This window comes from Myzus persicae, unplaced genomic scaffold (assembly GCF_001856785.1).
Source record: "Myzus persicae strain clone G006 unplaced genomic scaffold, MPER_G0061.0, whole genome shotgun sequence".
Taxonomy (NCBI): domain Eukaryota; kingdom Metazoa; phylum Arthropoda; class Insecta; order Hemiptera; family Aphididae; genus Myzus; species Myzus persicae.
In genome coordinates this window covers 374,144-395,809 of record NW_019103978.1, presented here as the reverse complement: position 1 = coordinate 395,809, position 21,666 = coordinate 374,144, and the positions used below count along the sequence as shown (strand labels likewise).

Here is a 21,666-nt window from a genome sequence, read left to right as displayed (position 1 = left end):
TTGTAATATTATAAATAAACTATATATTAATATAAACTGACGTCATTCGATTTATTCCGACATAAATGCAATTTTCATATTGTACGCATAAGCTACGTCATAGTGTAACATGGGAGCGACTTGTAAATACAAACACTGGAGTTACTATTATATTATATGATTTACGTAGTGAGCGGCATAGCATGCCGCGTCACTGTGACATATCGTCCCGTCGTTTATTGCCCGTGGCGCGAACAAGTTACCTACACAATGTCGTGTATGTGTGTGTGTGTGTGTGTGTATAATGTATATACTATATATATACCCATTATACATTATAGTATTATACACAATGTAGGATAGCATATATACTCGCGGCGATGGCGCTTACTCTTATTAGAGGGGCGTTTGGTGCGATCTTTTTACCGAACTTGTGGCTCGGAGGTGGGTGGAGAGATAATAAAAGGTGACAGAGACGAATTTGCAACGAGCGCCAAGGTGGCTGGTAAGACTTTACTGCTGCGACTACCACTCCCAACCGCTACCACCCTCGCGATTCATTTTCAGTCGTCGTCGTCTGTGCGGGACGCGGTGGTCGCGATGAAGATTGAACGTGTGCGGTCGAGTCGTCCCGGGCGGATCGCCCTGCAATATAGGAAGGTGAATCACGGCCGGTGCTCACTAATTTCACTTAGGCAAGTGAAATTAAAAACTCTTCCGCCGAAAAAGAATGGCGGTAGTGGCAGTGCTCAAAGCCGCCACCGAGTGCTCGGAGGTCGTACATTTAACACGTATATATATACAGTAAAAGACATCATGGCACGACGGGTGGGTGTATGTGAGGAACAAGTGAAGGGAGGAGGGAAAGGAGGGATTATGTCGCGCGGACGTTATTAACGCGACGGGACGTCCAAGCCCATTTATACCACTTTGGATAACCCCCAACCACCGTCACTACCATCACTATCGCCGCTACCTCTTCACGCACTTACCACCCTCGCTGAGCATATATATATATATAAATGCCCCATATTATACTATACAATATACATACATTTTACATATTACTCTATACACGTTACGGTATTACATAATATAGGGTATATATATATGAAAAAGAGAAAATGGAATGAAACGAGAAAGAACGATTTCGTAATTGAATTTTGCCTGGACTACGGTGGCACACGTTTCTGCAGATATTGGTCCACCGACAGTCTTTCTTGGCTAAGTCACGATAACTACGAAAAAATGTAAGCCATTTTTCTTCATGGCATTGTTTTAAATTTGTTATTCGTTTTATTTTGTTATAATTAGATATGCGCAACTTATGAAATAATGTACTGTGAACATTGAATATCAACAAAATAATACAAACAATTTTTTTTTTACAAATAACCGTGACTTTTTAGATTCTGAACTAGTTAGATAAGTATTAGTTTTTCATCAATGTTTTTTTTCATATTCTAGAGACAATTTTTAAAGCAGAATAAGTGGTTAAAAACAAATGTTTTTCCTTCATGAAAGTCAACCCGTAGATTGGTAGCTCTACATCACCATTGGTTTACCTCTAATTTATTAAGTTATTTATAAGAGATAACACCCTTTATCTTTGACGTTTTCACTAGAATAAAAGTTGCGGGACCACCCTAGGTTTTCTCCAATTTATATGTCCTAAAATCAGTTTATATTTAATATTAATTTAGGGTTGTATATCTAGAATAAAGTTCAGTTTTTATTTGTGGACCAAAGGCACGAACGGAACTACTTACATCATTATCTTATACCAAGGTGAGTAAAATAGTACGAGTTTTCAGTCACAATATCTTGTCCTTATTTTATATTTTACTATATGTATACATTAATTGATTATTTTTATTTCAAATAATTAAATATGTAATACGGCAAGTTTAAAAAGTTAGCTGTATTATGTTAATCTTGCCATCATTCAAAAATGCTTCAAATAAAATACTATTATGTTGAAAATTAAATTTTAAATAGATAATCGTTCTTACTTTTCTCAAAAATCGTGAAATTTTTTCACCATGTTCCCATTGATTTCCCGATGTTCGGCCGCTATTACAGTCCAGACCAAGTATCTGGGAAGACGAAATACCAGACATAGATGAATTGCCGTTTGAAAGTGTTCTCTTGGTGTTCGCTTTAAACATATCTGGTTTTTTCCATAAGAGCTTGTTGAATGTTTCTACGAGGACCAAAACCGCGTCATGCATTAGTGCGGCTTGGGCCTAAAAATAGAAAAAAAATCGATCCATTAATGTATAACATTATGCCAACAAGGAGATCCAAAAGGATCCTTGGTCTAAGTGTAGGTAAGAACATGTGTGTGTGTGTGTGTGTGTGTGTGTGTGTGTGTGTGTGTGTGTGTGTGTGTGTGAGTGTGAGCAAGCTCGCGTGTGAGCAATACGTCAGCCGACGACAATCCGATGTGCGGATCATGACAAATGGGCAAAAAATTAACCCGAGAGACCTTTTCATCTATAGGTCGTCGCAAACAAAATAAACAAAAAAAAATTATACATATACATTTGTGTGTGTGTGTGCAGTTATATTATATGAATATAAGTATTCGCAAGGTACAACCATGAACGGAGGGTGGCATACGATGAACATTTTTGAGTGTGATTGATTTGTTGTTGTTGTTGGGGGATGAAACGGTTGAGCGGCCATGTTTGTCAGTAGGGCTTTGGCTCATGATTGATAGTGGAACATTTTCGTGCGACGCCCGATTGAGGAGAATAGAGAGATGGTGGTGCAGGCAATGGTGAAGCGCACAAACGGGAGAGAAGCGAGGAGTCCTGCAGGGTACAGAAAGCTACGTTCAATAATGCAGAAGCCATAGCGCACCGAAACACAATCACACCCATGTTCGGGACTAATTCATCAACCAAGGTCGGTTTGAAGAAGAAAAAATTGGTTTAACCTATCAACGGATGAAAACCGACAACAACAAAAAAATATAATATATATTAGCTGGAAGTCACTTAACAAATTATTGTTAAGTGTTTCGCAGTGAAACTGCATAATATTATGGTCTGTTAATAGTAGCAAGTATCATATATCTTATAAACAAAAAATCTTAATGTCGTGGTCTATGAAATAATAATCAAATATAGATCAACGCAAGGAGTATATCTTAATTAAATTCTTTGAAATAGTTATTTATAGGGGAATACTTATAATAAATAATACATATTTTTGTTCAAATCTACTTCCTATTTATGGTTTCATTTGACACTATACCGGAGATATAGCAATCTAGGTAGTGAATTTAAAGACAATTTGGCTAGAAACATAACTACCAAAAAAAGGTATTACTGTTTCTTAACATTTTTTATAAACGTGTTATACCATTAAAAAATTAATTTTCAACTTGATCATAAACGATTTTAATCATCATAATATTGCCTTTATGTTTTTTTTTATTAAAGGGGGAATACATTTTTTCAATTTATAAATCGTTATCCTTTATATATATTATAAGTTAATATACAAATTATAAATATACATAAATCACTTCTAGTTTTTACAATGAATGTAATATTTAAATCGCATTCAATTGTATAATCAGTTATAATTTTGTAGGTATATAAAACTAAAAAAAATATTTTAAATAAAGCACCATCGCACTTCAAAGTCTTCAAATAAGCTCTAGAAATCGTAAAAAAGCTATAATATTATTTTAAAAACCTAAAATAAACGTAAGACTTCCAAATTTTGTTTTATGCATTTAGTTTTATCTATCCATCTTATCTATCTATAAGTATTATAGGTTAAAGGTAGTTAAATATTAACTTATAAGATATGTAAGTAAATCAAAACAGTTATTATAAACACAAATGAATCTTAAGTAAAACGACAACATAAAAGCATAATAAAAAATTGTTGAAATGCAAAAAAAATGTCGTATATTTTATTCAGTGTTATATGAATTGATTTAAATACCTACAATATCCAAACTCTAATAATAGTCATAATAATAAACCGTATACCTTTCTTCATAATTGTAATGGAAAAATATTATTTTTAGATAAATTTTAGTCAGGAATTGAGTTTTTTGGCTAGGGTATATTGAAAAAATATTACGCAATAGAACCATAACAGCAGCTGATATAAATAAAACAAAAATCATGAGGTATGTTAATCACTGAACTGATACAAAAAAGTAATGTAACTTGTTCGTAAAAAAAATAAGTGCAAAAGCAAATATCTTCTTAAAGGGAATATTCAAAAAATATTTTATGCTTATCCAAAATGAATTTAGTTTTGCACAAAAAAGCTTTCCCACATTGAAACACAATAAAATACAACACACTTGAGTTAAAACCAAAGAAAAACATTAATCACGAAGGAAAATGCAGGGTAGAAATACACAGATAAATTTTTATTTATTATGACAATAATGATAGTAATACTAAAATTATTTTAGTATTTACATCTCAAACTTGTCTGAAATACTTTTTAATCTGAGCATATTTCAATGGATTTTCTCACCTATATTTATATATTAAGAGTCATGTAGTATACACCTATGCTTATTGTAATTGTGGGGAAAAACTTATAAAGAACTAACTGTACAACTCAAAGTCAAGTGTATTGTGATAAAAACAATTTAAATTAATTTATCACATTTTATATAGGTACAATGGTACATATATATTATATATTCAATGCACGGAAATTCATTTTTGAAAATTTGATTAAACATTTTACTTAATTCGAGTAAAAAGTGATCAATTTTATTTTAAATTTAAAATTAAATAAATTATAAAATAAGTACATTGGATTTGTAGATTACATGATATTACTATAGGCATTATAGTATGTACTATATATATTGTGTGAATTAGGTAGTGAATATTAATATTTTTACCGAAATTGTGTCCTTTCCTGCTCCAGGTGAAGTGAGAGGATCCAAATTTTTCCACTCGGATAGAAAATGCTTAACTGACCATTGATTCATATCCAATAGTCTGAATCCAGTTATATTGATGGCACCATACTCGATAACTTCTGTCTCCCAATGATCATCCATTATCTATCAAAATGCAATAAATCAATAATTATTATCAGCTTTAATAATAGACAACGCGTCTACAAATAATACATAATAAAGAAAATATTGCTAAATAATATTACTATAATTATTGAAAATATATTGATTTTGTTTGCACCTAATGTTAACTGCTTAAAATTATATCAAGCTGTTTTTTTTCAAATAATAAAACAGTATATTTTATTTTTAAGCCAACATTAATTAAAATTCATTGTGTGCTAAGAAAATGTCGGGAGGAACACAAAAAGTTGTAAACTCGAAAAATGTATACAAAATAAGTATACACGATAAATTAAATTATTATTATTTTATATTTTTGAAATAAGTTAGATACTGCAAATCAGAGGCAGGAACTGAACTGAAAATAACCAGTTCTGGAACACAACAACCCTTAAAACTTTGTAAACTAGAATCCATCTCAAACCGAATTTAAGTATTTTCAAGTACTAACCAAAAACGAAACGGAAACACACATTTTTAAATTAGCAAAATTGTTTTTACAATGATTATTCATTTTGTTATTACTTTGTGATAATATGACTGAGTACCTATAAAGAGAGTGATTTGAGTAACTAATACCATCTTTATTTGATTCATTTATTTCTCCTATAATTTTAAAAATTTTAATGTGTGTTTCTATTTCCATTTTGATAAAATGTATTACCTATTATATTGCATGTGCATATATGTATACAAAATTGAACGGATACTTAAGTTCATTACATACATGTTTTAATCAGAACCTTTGCCTTAATTTATATTTTCAAAAGTCAGTACTAGAACCAATATTTAAATAAAATAAAATAATTTACACTACATCCGAAATCGGAAATTCAAAAAAATTGTAAAGATCCATGCTGCGTGTAAATAACTCCACAGGTGGACATATACTTAGTAAATTATCTTGTGGACATATGAATACAGTTGCATGACCTATATTTCCCGGTAACTTTTTACGTAGACATATTTTTCACATAGTTAATAAACTGAAGGTTATAGTTTATTTATTTTATGAATTACATATTTAGTTTATAAAAAATTACAGCTTTAATAACAATATTCAATATTGTTTTCATCTATTAGTATATACCTGAGTAATATTGTTAATCCCAATCCCATAATATGTATCTAAATTATTTTTGTTTCTTCATAAATTATATAAATTATATAAATTATAACTAATTTTAATAATATTTTTTTCAAGTGAAGAAAAAAAATAATTATTAATGAATGGATTTAAACTTCTCCTTTACACATAAATTTGTCAACGAAAATGTTTGTCTTTTGACGGAAACTTTAAAGAACACGTTCGAGTAATTAATTAATTTAACACCCCCAACCTATTTCGTTAATATGGAATCACTAACTTCACGGATACCTTGTAATTAATCAGTAGTGATTCTATGTAACAAAGATAAACTCAAGTGATAGAACACGATGGAATTTTAGGGAAACTCTAAAATTAAATTAAACTTGAATGTAATGAATTGATTGCTGCACTATAGTTTACCAGCAACATTGGGTAAGCTATTACTATTTAACTTTAGAATTATCTGCATGAATTCAAATCACAACCTTGATAAATCAATAGATATTTTTTCGTATTGAACCTTGAAACATTTAACATTTAAATTTTATTCAAAGTTTAAAACATAAATTATTTTATAATAAATTAAAACAAATGAGTAAGCTTCACGTGTACCTACAATTTATGATTACTAATATGAATTTATACAAATATTTAAATAAAATTGAAATAGTTATTTTCCATTTATATATATTTCTCCCTAATGCTTACTCTATCCAAATACATTATAATAAAAGGAAAAAGTAGTAAATGGCATCCCAACGAAAAATCGCAAGTGGATCCATCTTTCGTCAGCAATGCTGTAGTAAACACTGACAACAGATAATAATAAAATCATACATTTTACCATATTTTTATCCAACAAATAAAACAGATCAATAAATAACATCAAATTAAACGGAACACGAATAAAAAATTTGAAAAATATAAATTCAATAAACCATTTACTTATTATTTATTTATGTAATACAAATCTTATAAACATAATATAATAATTTTCAAATTCATTTGAATTTTTGTATAATATATGGATTTAATAAAATATATTAATTAAAAAACTACAAACAACTTTTAAGCGTGAAATTAAACTATGTTTTAAATAATAATTTAATTAGTATTTACCAATCCACTGAGTAAATAGTGATAGGTCCTCTTGCCTAGTTGAATATCTTTAACATGTGATACGACAATCTGCTTAGCCATAAGTGTTGGACAATCAAGCACAATTCTTTTATTACCCCATCTGCAAATAATAAAAATAAATTATAAGCTAAAACAAAATTATGACTAATGAGAAAAATAAATTTTGCACATTATACAATTATCCTTAGGTTAATTTGAACATCCGACAAAGGTTTTTATTATTATCAATGAAAAATGTGATATTGTTCCCTTCTATATTTTTTACAAACACACAAAATACCACGTAAGTGGTTTGGTCTGCAGGATATAGAATCGATTAAAAAAAGAGGGATGATTTCTGTATATACTTTACATATTTTATATGCAAAGCACGATACACAGTTGGCTGATGAATTGGGTCAGAGGATGAGTCGGGGTGGAAAAATATCGCAGAAAAACCAATTCAGCACACGATGTAGTGTTAAATCGACCAAAATGCATGCACGAAAAATTCAAGTTTTCTTTTAAATATAGGTATTGTACGAATAAGTTTTGATTTTATGTACTTTCATAGTAATTTAAATGGCGTTTTATTGGGACAAAGTGAATATTTTACAATTACTGTTAATATCAAGGTAACTATTTACCTAAAAAATTCATGGAAGAACTACGTACACCAATTTATTTTAAAATATAAAATCAACAGCATCAGTTTAATTTGTCTCAGCGATCTTAAAATAATTTTAATTTCTAGGTGAAACTTATATAGTTACCTACAAATATAAGAACAACATTTTTATGTTTAAAATATTGAATATTATCCTCCATGATTTTTAAAAAAAATGTATGATTTGTCATAAATATTTAATTTTGTGAACGAGTTTGTTAAAAACAAACAAACATTTAACTAAATAGAATATTGAAAATATTTTTATAACTATTTCCACATTATTTAAAGTATAAATAAGAGTAATGATTCTTACTTTTTGTATTGAATTGCAAATTTGTATAGATTTAATTTGAAAAACTTAATAAAACTAAAATACACAAACCTAAATATTAATATTATTATATATAAATTATTAGTATATTATTATTCTTTTCTTTTAACTTAAATTTTTAATGCTTTTTTTCATTTGGGATTGCACCCTAATAAATGCGATTATAGAACTCAATACATCAACATGAAACGTGTAATTCCCTGGCAAAATTGATATAACAATGTTATGTAATATTATTTTTAGCACTGTGGATTTCCATAAACATAATAATAAATTATGAATGGAAAAATTATTAAAAAATTCAAAATTTTAACGTCTTAATAAGTCTAAAAATGCATTCTAAAATCATATTACCCAAGTCAATTGCAGTATACTTTTATATTTAATAAATTCTTAAACAAATACACACATTTTTCATTAGTGTGTATTAAAATTAATTTGTAAAATAGATTATTTAAATACTATATGAATGAATATCGTTATAAAATTAGATATTTCATGAGTAGGTATATATTCATTTATCATAAAAATTGAATATAACACGATCCTTCCTTTGAAACCATAAATGTTAATTAGAGATCAACAGATCCTTGCATACTATATTATTCACAGTGCCGTTATGATTTAAGAGCGGATTTTTAGGGTATACATTATATTTATTGATTTTATGAAGCTCAACGGGAGTGTAAAATGTAGACGACTTATTCAGTAAATAATTCGTAGAAAAAAATTTTTTAGTTTGTATATTAAAGCAAATTTTGGAGATAAGAGAATATTTATCATATTTAAGAATATTTTGCATTATTTGTTAATTTCTCGAATTTAAAATCTTTATTCGATAGGTACTAGGTAGTGGTATAATGGTGGATCGGTAGAAAATTATGTTATCAAAGAAAATTATAAATTAATTATCATCGCATTTTAGCATCAATTATAAAACAATTATGACAGATATCTAATTATATAATTTATACCATATTATTCACACAAAAAAAATATTAATTTTACCTGTTCACTCGTTCTACTTGGTGAATAAAATTTAAAGCGTCTGACACATTTTGGATACGTTTGACCATGTCCACTTTAAGACTATTTGGGCTTAAGTCTAGAGCTTCATACAACTGTTGCAAACGTAGAAGTCCTGAAAAATTACAATTACAATATTATTATATATTTTGTCTGGTTAACTAACGAATATGTTTCGTGAACCTAGTTATGTAAAACATAATTATTCCTTCTTATTCACTTTCGTACAAAAACTCATTAGTGTTGTAGTCTTGGCGTTTCACTTTTAAAATTATCTATTTCAGATTTCTTGCCTGGGGTTACGGACATTTCACAAACACAAAGGATTGACGCCATTGCCAAAAGAGAGGAACTACAATGATGACTAAATAGGGCAGTGGTTTTAACATACAGAGGAGACAACTCTACGAACGCATTTGTTATATGTACCTATCTAATATCTATATTTGCATTTCAAACGAATTTTATCACCCTTGAGCGCACAATATCTTCAAACATTTACTATTTGTTTGACGTTTAGATTCTACCTGATCATGAGTTCTTATATAACAGTATCTTACGAATACTGAAATAAAATTGAGTAAAAAAAAATGTATTTTATATGGCTTTTAAAAAAGCCGATATAAAAAATAAATAAATAAAGTTGGTTAAAAAAATAAAAAACAAAAAAATAAAAACAAAATTACAAACATTTAATATTTTTTAAAGGTTCAGACATTGCATAAAAGTGCACACAAATGTCACATACATTTCAAACGTATAAACAACATTAAATTTATTGACACCACCGCAAAAAAAGCACAAAAAATAGAAACATAAGCTACAGTAATCATGAAAATATATGTTCTGTGTAAAGTATAAAACAGGGTACTCTATAAAATTCTCAGGAATACTATAACTTATAACATATACAAACCGGGAGTTAAACATTATACCCAAATGCAAAAATGTATCGCTAGCAATGCTGTTAAAACTGAACAATATGAAAAATATAAGTTCATATTGTCAAATTATTGTTTTGTCAGAAATACATAACAATAAATTTTAGCTTATGCCAAGAGTAAAAGATATAAGTACTTAGATCGTGGCACATAATAGTTTTTCAATAAAGCCTGGAATTCTTGGGAGATAAGCAAAATTTATTTTAAATCATAATAATGTGTACTTCACACACAAAAAAAAATTATGTTTAGGCAAGACTAATTATTTTTAATCAAGTGAATGAATAAATTTAATACATTATAAATGAATCAGATTCTTGAAGTATGAAGTTTTATCTAAAATAATAATATCAAAACATATCTATGTTATTTTTATTATTGTCTAATAGAACAAAATTAATTAATTACTAAATAAATACATTTCAAGAACTTTTTTTTAACTGTATAAATGTTAAAATTAATATAATCTCAATTTAATTTTCATAAAAGTTTAATAAACTTTTGTAGAATTGAAAAAATTGAAAAAATTTGATTTAATATGAAGAATAAGTGTCACTGCAGTTCACTCTCTTATGTTAACTATTCTCACAAAAATTTAAACGAAATAAATTACACCTCTCTATATTTTTTTTTAATAAAAAAAATACTAGAAGGACAATGCCAAATCTTTTTTATTTCTTTACTTAGTTCGTAACAAGTGCATTCTACAATAAATGGTTATTAAAAATAAAAGAACACTCTCCATTAGCGAGTATTTTTTTACTTTACACATAAAGAATCCTTTGTTTCCTATGAATAGTTATTTGAGCATAAATTCGCCTTATTGTCTTCACACTTTCATGTCATTTTATTTGAATGCTTTAGTATTTAATCGATTTTTAATTTGAGTCATTTCAACTAAATGATGGGGTGGCCTAATATTTTGTAAATTCTAAGATTGAAAAAATAAAAATAATATCACTCTATTCATTGATTATAATTTACAATTTTACATATAATTTTACGCTTGAAAACTAAATTTAAATAACCTTAAAAATATTAATTGAGTTTATAAGTAATCAATTTTTATTATTCAATGTTAACAAAACCCAATTATAGGTACCTACTTTGAAATTATCAAAGTTATAACAATTGTATTTGGTTCGGCAAACTTTTGGTTTTACTGCATAAAAAAAAGTTTTTTATTAAATAACTGTAATTGAAAACTTTAATGGAGTGACAGAACCTCAAATCAGATTATAGATCATTCGGCAGAAGTATTTAGTTCTAGGTACCTTATAAATCGTGATTGTACTAAAAACGTTTTAATATTCCATCTAAAATTACCATCAATACAATTTTGTAACAATTGATGTGCTTTGTAATAATATCTGTGTATAATGGATAATAATAAAAAAAAAACATTTAGATTCGAATCTAAAAGGATTGTATTCTTTAATCTTACTTTTTATTCCAACTGATTAACCATTCCAATGTTCTCTAAAATTCTTTATTCTGAAGAGTATTAATAATGCATCTTACGAAATTTAAATGACAAAATGAATGAAACTTTTTAGAAAAGAAATATTTAAATTAAATAGGATATGAAGGGACTTTTAAAATAAACTCGAAATTTTGGTACTCTTGATTAAACGTACCTTATACTACTTATGGTAGGACAAAAGATTTTATCAAGTATTTTATCTTTAAAGTTTTATTTGGAAACACTATGAAGTAAAATGTACATAAATGAGTAGTATTAAATAAGTACCTTGAAAATCTATTTATGTATGAGTTAACAGTTATTTTCAAATGTTCTCTTAAACAATGTCCCTCTGACTCTCTCACTGATGAGTTGCCATACATTGTTATGAGGTTCGAATGTAACGTATAAGTAGACTTATGAGAATTATGAGGAAAAAAAAGTATTATAATATTTCTTAAGTCTAAATCAACTAATTTAAGAATCAAGGTAAAAAAACCTTCAAATTATCATGTATTATAACTGATGTTATATGATAAAAACAATAAAAAAACATTTAAATAAATAAATATTATAATACTTATTAAACATAATAAGCCAAAGATAATAAAAAAAAAATGTTCATTATTTATCATTAATTCGGACAGTTTATTAAAGTGATAATAAAATATTAAAATCGCCTCGCTAAATTAACAATGTATTCACTTACCATCATGTGAGTCATACATATAAATTATATTGGTCCAACCATAATATCGAACTGTATCCAATATGGCACGGTGGTAGTCTGGTCTAAGGCTGACCGCATAATCCAACATTCCCGATGAGGGTGATAATACCTGAAACACATTATAATAACAATTAAGGCTGTATTATAAAAAAAATATAACTTATACAAATTTCAGTCTTGATGATATTAATTATTAATATATTATCATAATTTAAATTATGCCGGTTGAAACATGCAAAAAAACATAATATTATATACCTTTCAGTAAATACAAACACTCTTAGTAAAGGTTTATACGCTTTATAATTTCAAAAATTATGATGTTCAATGATAAGTTAAGAAATATTTATCAATTAAATACAATAGGGTTTTCTCTAGTTGTCGAAAATTCACAACAGTTAAAATATATAGAATATAGGTAATATGCATTTTCCGTATACAACATTTTTTCATGCACATTTTAATATAATTAAAAATGGTTAGTTGGATGGTTAATTGCAGAGAATTTAACTTAAAGGGAATTCCCAGGAATCCTTGGGAATAGTCAAGAATGACATAAAAAACCGAAAAATGTGCAATAACCAACTACATTCTACTTATTATTCATTGCGTAAATTTATGGCATATTTCAATTAGATATTCAAATACAATCTTACACGGGAAGTTAAGTTATTTGTTAAACTAATTTTACCAAAAATATATTTAATCGATCAAAAACTAGTAATTAAAATAGGTATACCTAACAAAAGTTTGACAACAAAAAAAAATAAGGTAATGTACACATAACATTAACATTCAAATATTATCAAGTTAAATTATCTACGATAAAAGAACTTAAAGTATTAAATTAATACTGAATAATCTTAAATCAACTATATTATACTGGAAGTGAAAATGTACTCCCCGCACTTCTAATATAGGCACATATTATAGTCCTATAAAAGTAGCTGGGTATTAAATTATTTAAAATTTAAATACCTACTTGCATTTATTTTGAAGGTAATAGTTATAATAAAACAGAAAAAATAGTTAGGATGTATCTTTAAAATCAAAATGATCTTAATAAGTAAATTTTAATAACTAATTATAAACATATAACTAGGACAACTAGGTATTATAAAAAAATTAACTAATACAAATGCATACTTTAATTTGTTGAATTCACGAAAACCCTTGGTAAATTCCCCGAAGGAACGTTTCGAGAATTTCCGAGAGTACCAACCCTAGTTATATAAAATTTTGTAAAAATTAAAATATAAGCTAACTACACTGGCATGTTAAATTTCTTTCAACTATTGAAATTTAAATTGAAGAATTAAATAAATAAATTATATGCAAAATGATAAATATATTTATATAACAATGATGTTTGTTTTTCTTTGTATGTGTTTCACGAGCGCCGCCTATTTTTGGAGCAAGTAAAAATGTTGTACACTTAAAAGGTAGTTTCTTATAGAAAATTGCGTGTATTTGGTACTTTTAGGAGGTCCAATGTGAAAATTTTCAGTGCTTTTCAAATACTTACTCGAATTGATCTTTCCGGAAAAACAAAAAAAAAGTCAGAAAAAAATAAGAACTTTTACTCAACTTCATTCAAAAATAAATAACCGTAGTGACTTGAAATGTTCACTAAATATTCATATTAGCTTCACATATTTTTAAAAATATTGTGTGTCTTTCTGTGAAATTTCTCCTTATTTTAAATATTTGACTTTGTTTTTTCAATTTATGTGTGATAATTAAAATAAGTATGTCTTGGTTTCTTCTAGTTATTATTTATAAGAATTGAAAGTGTATATGGTTGATTTTTTCTAAATTAGAGTGGAGGACGTAAGCTACAGATAGTTTAAAGGTTCAACAAGGGTAGTTTATAAATTAAGGTACAATGATACATGTGTTTGATAATTTCTCAAGATCCCTCATAAGTTTTTTTTAGAGTACCTAGCATAAAAAATAAAAATATCTAAATTTCATGTACAATTTTTTTATAGACATATGGAGTTTAAATTGTGACAAAATTAGATATTTAAACACAAAATAATACATTTTTTTAAACAATTTTAGTGATTTTGTTGTTATTCAAAAAATATTTAGTATGGGAACTTTGAACTTTTCGCCATTACGTACCTATATTATTGTTTTATATACACAATGACAGCATAAAAGTCTAGATACAAGTATGACTATAGCAGAGTACTAATATAGAGCCATCTAATAGTCAGTCAATGACCTATTCAATGATGTAGTAGGTACAATCGAAATCATCCATCTAACACAGACATTTTTTTTAAGATATGAAGTACAAGTTAAAAATATAGTGTTACCTATGTATATGAGTAACTGGCAAAGTGCCTTTATTGTAAGTATTCATTAATTCGTCTTATTTTCAAGCGATAAATTCATCCATCTTTTTACTTATTGTTTTAATTAGTAACCAATTGTATTGTAAAAATATAAAAATAAATAAAAACTATAGTGCAAAACATATCTGTACATTTTTATAAACGCTTACGATTTTTGGAAAAAAAAACATGGAAAATTACAAATTAATAGTAAAGTAATTTATTAATTTAAAATGTTATATAATAACTTATCATATTTGATCATTTTTTTAGTATTCTAAACACCAATCAAAATAATTTTTCGAATGTATTCTATTTTAATGTAGAGATAAGAAATCTGTCTTGGTATTTTAATTTCTATAAATAGCTATGTATCTATTAACACAACTTCTGCATCGACATTTTTTTTTTTTCCAAACAAAACTCTATCAAAAACTATATTTGTATTCATGCTTAGCATATATCTTTTTTTGAGAGTATATTGTTAATGATTTTTAAATTACAACAATATACCTAGTGGCTAGTACAATACATAATTACGACTCTATATGACTATAATTTATATATAGGTACAAAAAAGCATGTAAGTAACAAATAGAAAAAAAATGTTTTGTGTATTTCCTTACTTGCTCAGGAAACCATGGAGTCACAAATGGCATCTGGAATGTATTACTATAGGAATGTAACGTATCAAATGAATCTGGGCTGACACTTCCCAACATGGAATAAACACCTCGCGAAAATTGGATACAAACTGAAAAAAAAATAACAATAAACAAATAAAACAGGGCAAAGGCAACTGGGGAAGAGCTTAATAGGTAGTTTTACTCAAGTTTAGACAGTCTACACATCGTATGACAATGAGATATATTTTGCTTGGAGTTTGGGCAACCATCTACAATTGTTACCTATTTATCAGCTACTAGTTAGCTGTTATATTTTAATTAGTTGGCATATGATTAGTAACTTTCATATTAAGGACCTATATTATAATACACGATTACATGTTCAGTGGGGCCCATTATCTTCTTGAAGAATAAAAAAAAAAAAAATTTTTTTTTTAATCTTCAATGTCGCACTGTATACCAAAAAAAAATGATAATTTATACTAAATATGAAATATGTTACTGATATTTCGCGCAAATCAGTTCTGTCACAAAAAAACACGCACGCAACTCTGTTCTGTCGCGAGAAAACCACTCACTCAATTCTACCTAAAAACTAATTTTGCTAGCAATTTAGAAACACAGTGCAATATTATTTATTAATTAGCCATGATATTAGTATATTTTTTTTATTATATAACAATTATATTTAAGTACACTAACATCAATCTTAGCCATTTAATATAAATATTAACCTCATAAATTATTGTAGTCAAATAAATATGAAGAAAACGTCAGGTAATTAAAAACTAAAAATACATCACTGGGCCAATATTCATTGACAAGAACGTCTATCAAAAAAACAATACTGTACAACAAACAGTACTTATAGTCACTTATCAATCATAGTTCAATCAAAACTCAGTTACTGTCTGTGTGTCTGATCTCTGTATAATATCGATGTCAAATATTTTTATTCAACTTAATTGTTTGGAGATGGTCTACTTTTGTCTTTTAAAAATATTTTTATACCTTCAATCTTCATAATTCAAAAAAGGTAAGAAATATTCTTTTTTTATTTCTTAATCTACAATCATAATACTAAAAATCTCCTGTTCTCCCCTCTTCCCACCCCCCCAAAAAAATAAATTATAAATATACCTTCTATATAATATAGACTATAGCAGATAACGTCCGATTCATGACTATAATATATATAGTAAATGTATACATTTATAAATAAAAATAAACCGTCTAACCGAAAAATTGATGGATGGACTTTTATACTCCCTATGACAATTATTGGTCATTGTGGAAATATTTTGATATAAATAATAAACAAACTATAAAAAATGAGGAAGTATTTTTGAAAATAACATTGGAATAGTAGGTATAATATGAAAAATACAAACACTATTTTCTCAATAATTCAGCTTGTCCGTATTATTTATTTAGGTACTTCATTTTTCCATTGCAACTATGTATCAACATTGCATTCCCTCATCACTACCATTGTAAATATTTAATGTTTGTAAGCTGAGTATTTATATGTCATGAGAGGTTTGGAAATAATATCATATTATTATAATTCTTGTTCTAACATATAACATCTGGCAATAGTTTAAATTTGTTGACCGGAACTGACAAGTAAATAAAGAACATTCAAAACCAAAAATAAAAATATACAGTGACGGACCAGAACAACTAGGTGAGTACTTCCTAAACTACCTAATACCCTAATAAAGGTACACAGAGCACAACTTCTTAATATTATAATGATGAAAACTCTGTGTATATTTATGGGGGGGGGAGGGGGCAGACAGACGAGGCGATTTTAAAATTGTTTTTGTACATATGCGATATTTTTGAATAGGTAATGAATTTTTATACTATACTATAATTAAATAAGTGTACCTACAGTTCATTATAACTTATAAGCGTTGTACTTATTTTTTCATGAATTAAATAAATTATGGTCAAGTCTTCATTGTACTTTAAATATCACTCAAAAAGTAAGTCACTATAGTTAGTATAAAAATGAAATATTGAAACCAGTGACAAAAATTTAAATACAGAGTGATTCACTAAGCATGGTTACCCCCCTTTTCGTCTTCAATAATGCAGCTATTCAAAGTATTTTTAGAATATTTAAATATAAGTATTTATAAAGAATAAAGACTATATTTAAAATTATCTTGAAAATTTCTTAAGGAGTGTACTGTGAAGATACAAACTTCTGTTTTCAAATGACAACTCAATTTTAAACAGTACATTATTTAGCAGATCATTTTTCTAAAAATGTTGACGTATCAAAATCAAAATTCGAACAAGTATTTTTTGAATTATTTAACTTAGTGTTCTAAGGATACAGGGTCATTCGTGACAACGGGTTTGGAATATTTAGGCATACAAGGGGCCCGGGCTATGGTCATTTGAAAATGTTACCTAGTAATTTATATAAATATATTAATATATATGATTTATAAAAATTGGCCAGTAAAATAAAATGTACTAATCTGATATTATAATATTAGATCTATTTTAAGAACATTTATTATCTTTAGTATACAATATACATTTTAATAAGTCATAAACTACTCTTTTGAATTATTTATTAGAACTTAACCACTGTATAGTTTACAGAAAAAAGAAGTTTGTATCGCCACAAGATCATTACACAGAACGAAAAACCTCCAACAGCTTATAATATTATGGTCATTAAATATGATTAAAAATTCCAAAAAACATAGTTTTAATAAGTCATTATTAAATAAAAAAATGAAAAAATGAGGGTGAGCATCATAGGCGCAATTAGAGGGGGGCTGGAGGGGCTAAGCCCCCTCAAAAACATTCAAAGCCCCCCAAAAATCATACAGAACTTTATATTATTATATTGATAAATAAAAAAAATATTTGATTACTACTGAAAAAATGAATAAAATAAATTTTTATTATTCTTTTTTTAGTAATAACATTATAATCATGGTCTTAATACAAGTACCACTACATTAGAACCAAAATCATATTGGAAGATACATGCTTTTTATCCAGTAATAGATACAATAATATGTCAAATGAAAGAAAGATTTTCTGAAGAGAGTATTCAAATTGCAACGTGTGTAGATAACATGTTAAAATTAGACTTTGAGGAATCATAATTACTTATAAATCAATATAAGGTTTTTTTTTTATATAATTAATGTTTTTCAAGTACCTATTTTATTCAAAAATTGTATATTTGTATTTTACTTAACAGAATTTGTTTGAAGTCATCCCTAATGATTTTAAATGTGTTATGACTGTTTTGAAAAATATGATAAAAGGAGTTTCTAACTATTTAACCATCAAAGAAAATATATCTAAAGATACGTTTCCAAATCTTTTTAAAATGATTCAATTGGCTATCACTCTTCCGGTCAGTTCGGCTACTTGCAAACGGTCATTTTCTGAGACGAGAAGAATAAATAATTATCTCAGGTCTACTATGTCACAAGAACGGTTTTCAAAATTGGCAATACTTAATATTGAGGAGATATTATTGTTGACACTGAAATTATTTTAAATACATTTGCTAAAAAAAATAGAAAAATAAGAATATAAAATGTAAAAAACTAAATTAAATCGGTTATCTATTCTTAAAAGTGAATTATTGTTTTATTATTTATTTTTAAATTTTACTTGCCTTCCAATAAGCACATTTTTTATAGAGGGTAAAGGGTAGAAAAAAAGCTTCTGAGAGACAGTTATTAAAAAATGTATGTGAGGGGCTGAAGCCTCCTCAATTTTTTTACTCTAATTGCGCCTATGGTGAGCATCCTAGTAAATCATTTTGTATTATTCGCTATTATTTGGCATTGGACATTAGTATCAAAAAACTAAAATGGTTATTTATTAATCGAATTTTTGGATTACAAGTTGATGCGTTTGACATTTAACTATTCACTATTAAGTATTACTATAACAGACATTCATACCTTGTCGTAAATGAATAAGGTCTAGTTGTTAGAACTAGTTGCCTCTCAATGGTCGGATATCTAATAAATGTATAATTGATCCTTAAACGATTAAAACATATTATAAATTACATATTGTGGCTTGGCGTGGCGCGTTGGCTGCTACCAGTCGCGGAATGCGACTGGGAGTAAGTAACGACCACACAGCTACTAGCTCTCGGATGGGTGACCACCCGGGTTCATAGAAGTTAAAAACCATGCCACAGATACACGTGTTTGCTACCTACCATAACAACTGTAACAACGTTAAAAACAACTTATCGTACCAACCTTACCCCTACTATAGTTCATAACCCCTACAACAGCTAATAGCCTTTGTCGCCGGGCTTAAGTTCAATAAAAAAATTACATATTATATCTACCTAATTTTTTATAATACTAAGAAATGATTTTTTTATTGACCAATATTTATTATACTATTATTTTTAAAGGCTGTAAATTATTTGTATAAATGTATATAATAATACTAAGACTAGTATTTTTTTAATTTTAGGCAACTAGTGTAGGTAGTATAAAATATTAACCTTTTTTACTTACAATGTGAATAGGAGGCAATTTATAACAGTAGAACCCGATGATTGAGCCACTATTTTTTTTATTAAATCCAATAAGCAAAATAACTCCAATCAGACGTTTATATTAAAATTAGTAGCATAAGAACATTAAAAGCCAGGGAATGCGTACTTTAATTCGAAAGCATTATATTCTTAATGAAATTTAAAAATACGAAGAGAAAAAAACAGATTTGAATTTGTCAACTCTGTATTGCATTATTTTAAAAAAATAATTGCATTTTTAAGTAATTGAAAAAAAATTATTTTACTAATTTTATGTATCTACCTAATTGTATATTTTATATTTATTCAAAAAAAAAATGTTTAAATTATGTATAGATACTGTAATTAAAAAATGTCATATAATAATATTCTTATATTTTGTGTTATACATTTGTGGTCCACTCTTCGGAACACTTCCAAAATGTATACTTAATTTGTGGTCTAGTTCCCGGGTAATAAAATGTTGACAAATATTCAATATTGTATAAGTAGCAAGGTAATCCTACTATTTGCTATTTAACAAGTACACACATATCAACACATATTACACATATTACAGGTCTTATACGCATTTAAAATTACCAGGAGGGCCGCCAAAAGTAAAATTATATTTTAATCAGATGTAAGTTTATATCAAACATATTTTAAAAATATAATATAGGTAACACACAATAGTTATCACATTATAGTATATCTACCTAAATATTATTAATATTAGGTACCTAGGTATTAGTTGGCCAAATGACCGACTTCCGCTGCTCCATCTTCCATCACCTTTGTTTTTTTTTTGTTTAATTTATCACACTTAACAGTTAACAGTTATTAAATATAATATGTACTGCATATTTCTTTTAAGGGGAACGAAAAAAAAGCCTATTGTGGGCTGCGGGTTGGACCGGGGCATCCAAGTTCCGTCCTAAGAACCTTTTTTTATATCAATCCAATCCCGATTAAAAAAAGGTACCAATTCAGTCTCAGTTCAGAAAAAAAGATTATACTAATTCCGTCCATAATATAAAAAAAAATAAGGTTTACTACAATATTTGCGCATTTTCTTAATTTAATAGTAATAATTTATATAAATATTGTTATCATGAAATGCACACAAAAAATATAGGTAAATATTCATAATATTAGTATATTTTTATAATTTAGTCGTAATATAATGTAAAAATCGAAAATTCAGTAAATATTTTACAGTGAAAGTCAGGTTTATTTTTCAATATAGTTATTATATTTTTCAATAGTTTATTTATCGTTTTTATAATAATATGTAAGACCTCTCACGATGGATACTTTTTCTAATTAAGTCTATATCATTAGAGGTAATAGTATTAACATCATGATTAGAAAGTTCTTTACGGATAAGTTTTGCTGGGTTTTCACAATTATTATCAACAGCTTTTCTTATTAATTTATTATTAAGTTTTTGACGATTTAAATAAGTTTCTTCAGTTCTATCATGGCTATGACCTAAATTTTCGAAGACAATTTTTTTATTTTTCCCTGATGTAAAAATGTATTTTAAGTACCATATACTTTATTAAAATAAAAAAAAACGATGGTAAAAATTATTATAAATTTACATTACTCATTTTTATATATGATTTGCAATATTTTTAAATACACTTCCAACGTTCAATATTGTCATTCAATTCTTTGTGAAAACAAAATATAAACTAATTTTTAACAACTGATATTTTACCTTTTTACAGTACATACTATCT

The 21,666-nt window shown here is 27.2% G+C and overlaps 1 protein-coding gene across 1 annotated transcript in view; it reads right to left on the bottom strand.

The window, feature by feature from the left end:
• The window catches only part of LOC111037125 (glutamate receptor 1-like), a 182,551-nt gene that overhangs the window by 52,024 nt on the left and 108,861 nt on the right, over positions 1 to 21,666 (bottom strand). Inside the window, exons 3-8 of the mRNA XM_022319501.1 lie at positions 15,391 to 15,518; positions 12,402 to 12,531; positions 9,272 to 9,404; positions 7,263 to 7,383; positions 4,871 to 5,035; positions 1,992 to 2,225 (exon numbers count right to left, since the gene is read on the bottom strand). Coding sequence (XP_022175193.1) covers positions 1,992 to 2,225; positions 4,871 to 5,035; positions 7,263 to 7,383; positions 9,272 to 9,404; positions 12,402 to 12,531; positions 15,391 to 15,518 — 911 coding nt within the window. The remainder of the gene's footprint in view (positions 1 to 1,991; positions 2,226 to 4,870; positions 5,036 to 7,262; positions 7,384 to 9,271; positions 9,405 to 12,401; positions 12,532 to 15,390; positions 15,519 to 21,666) is intronic.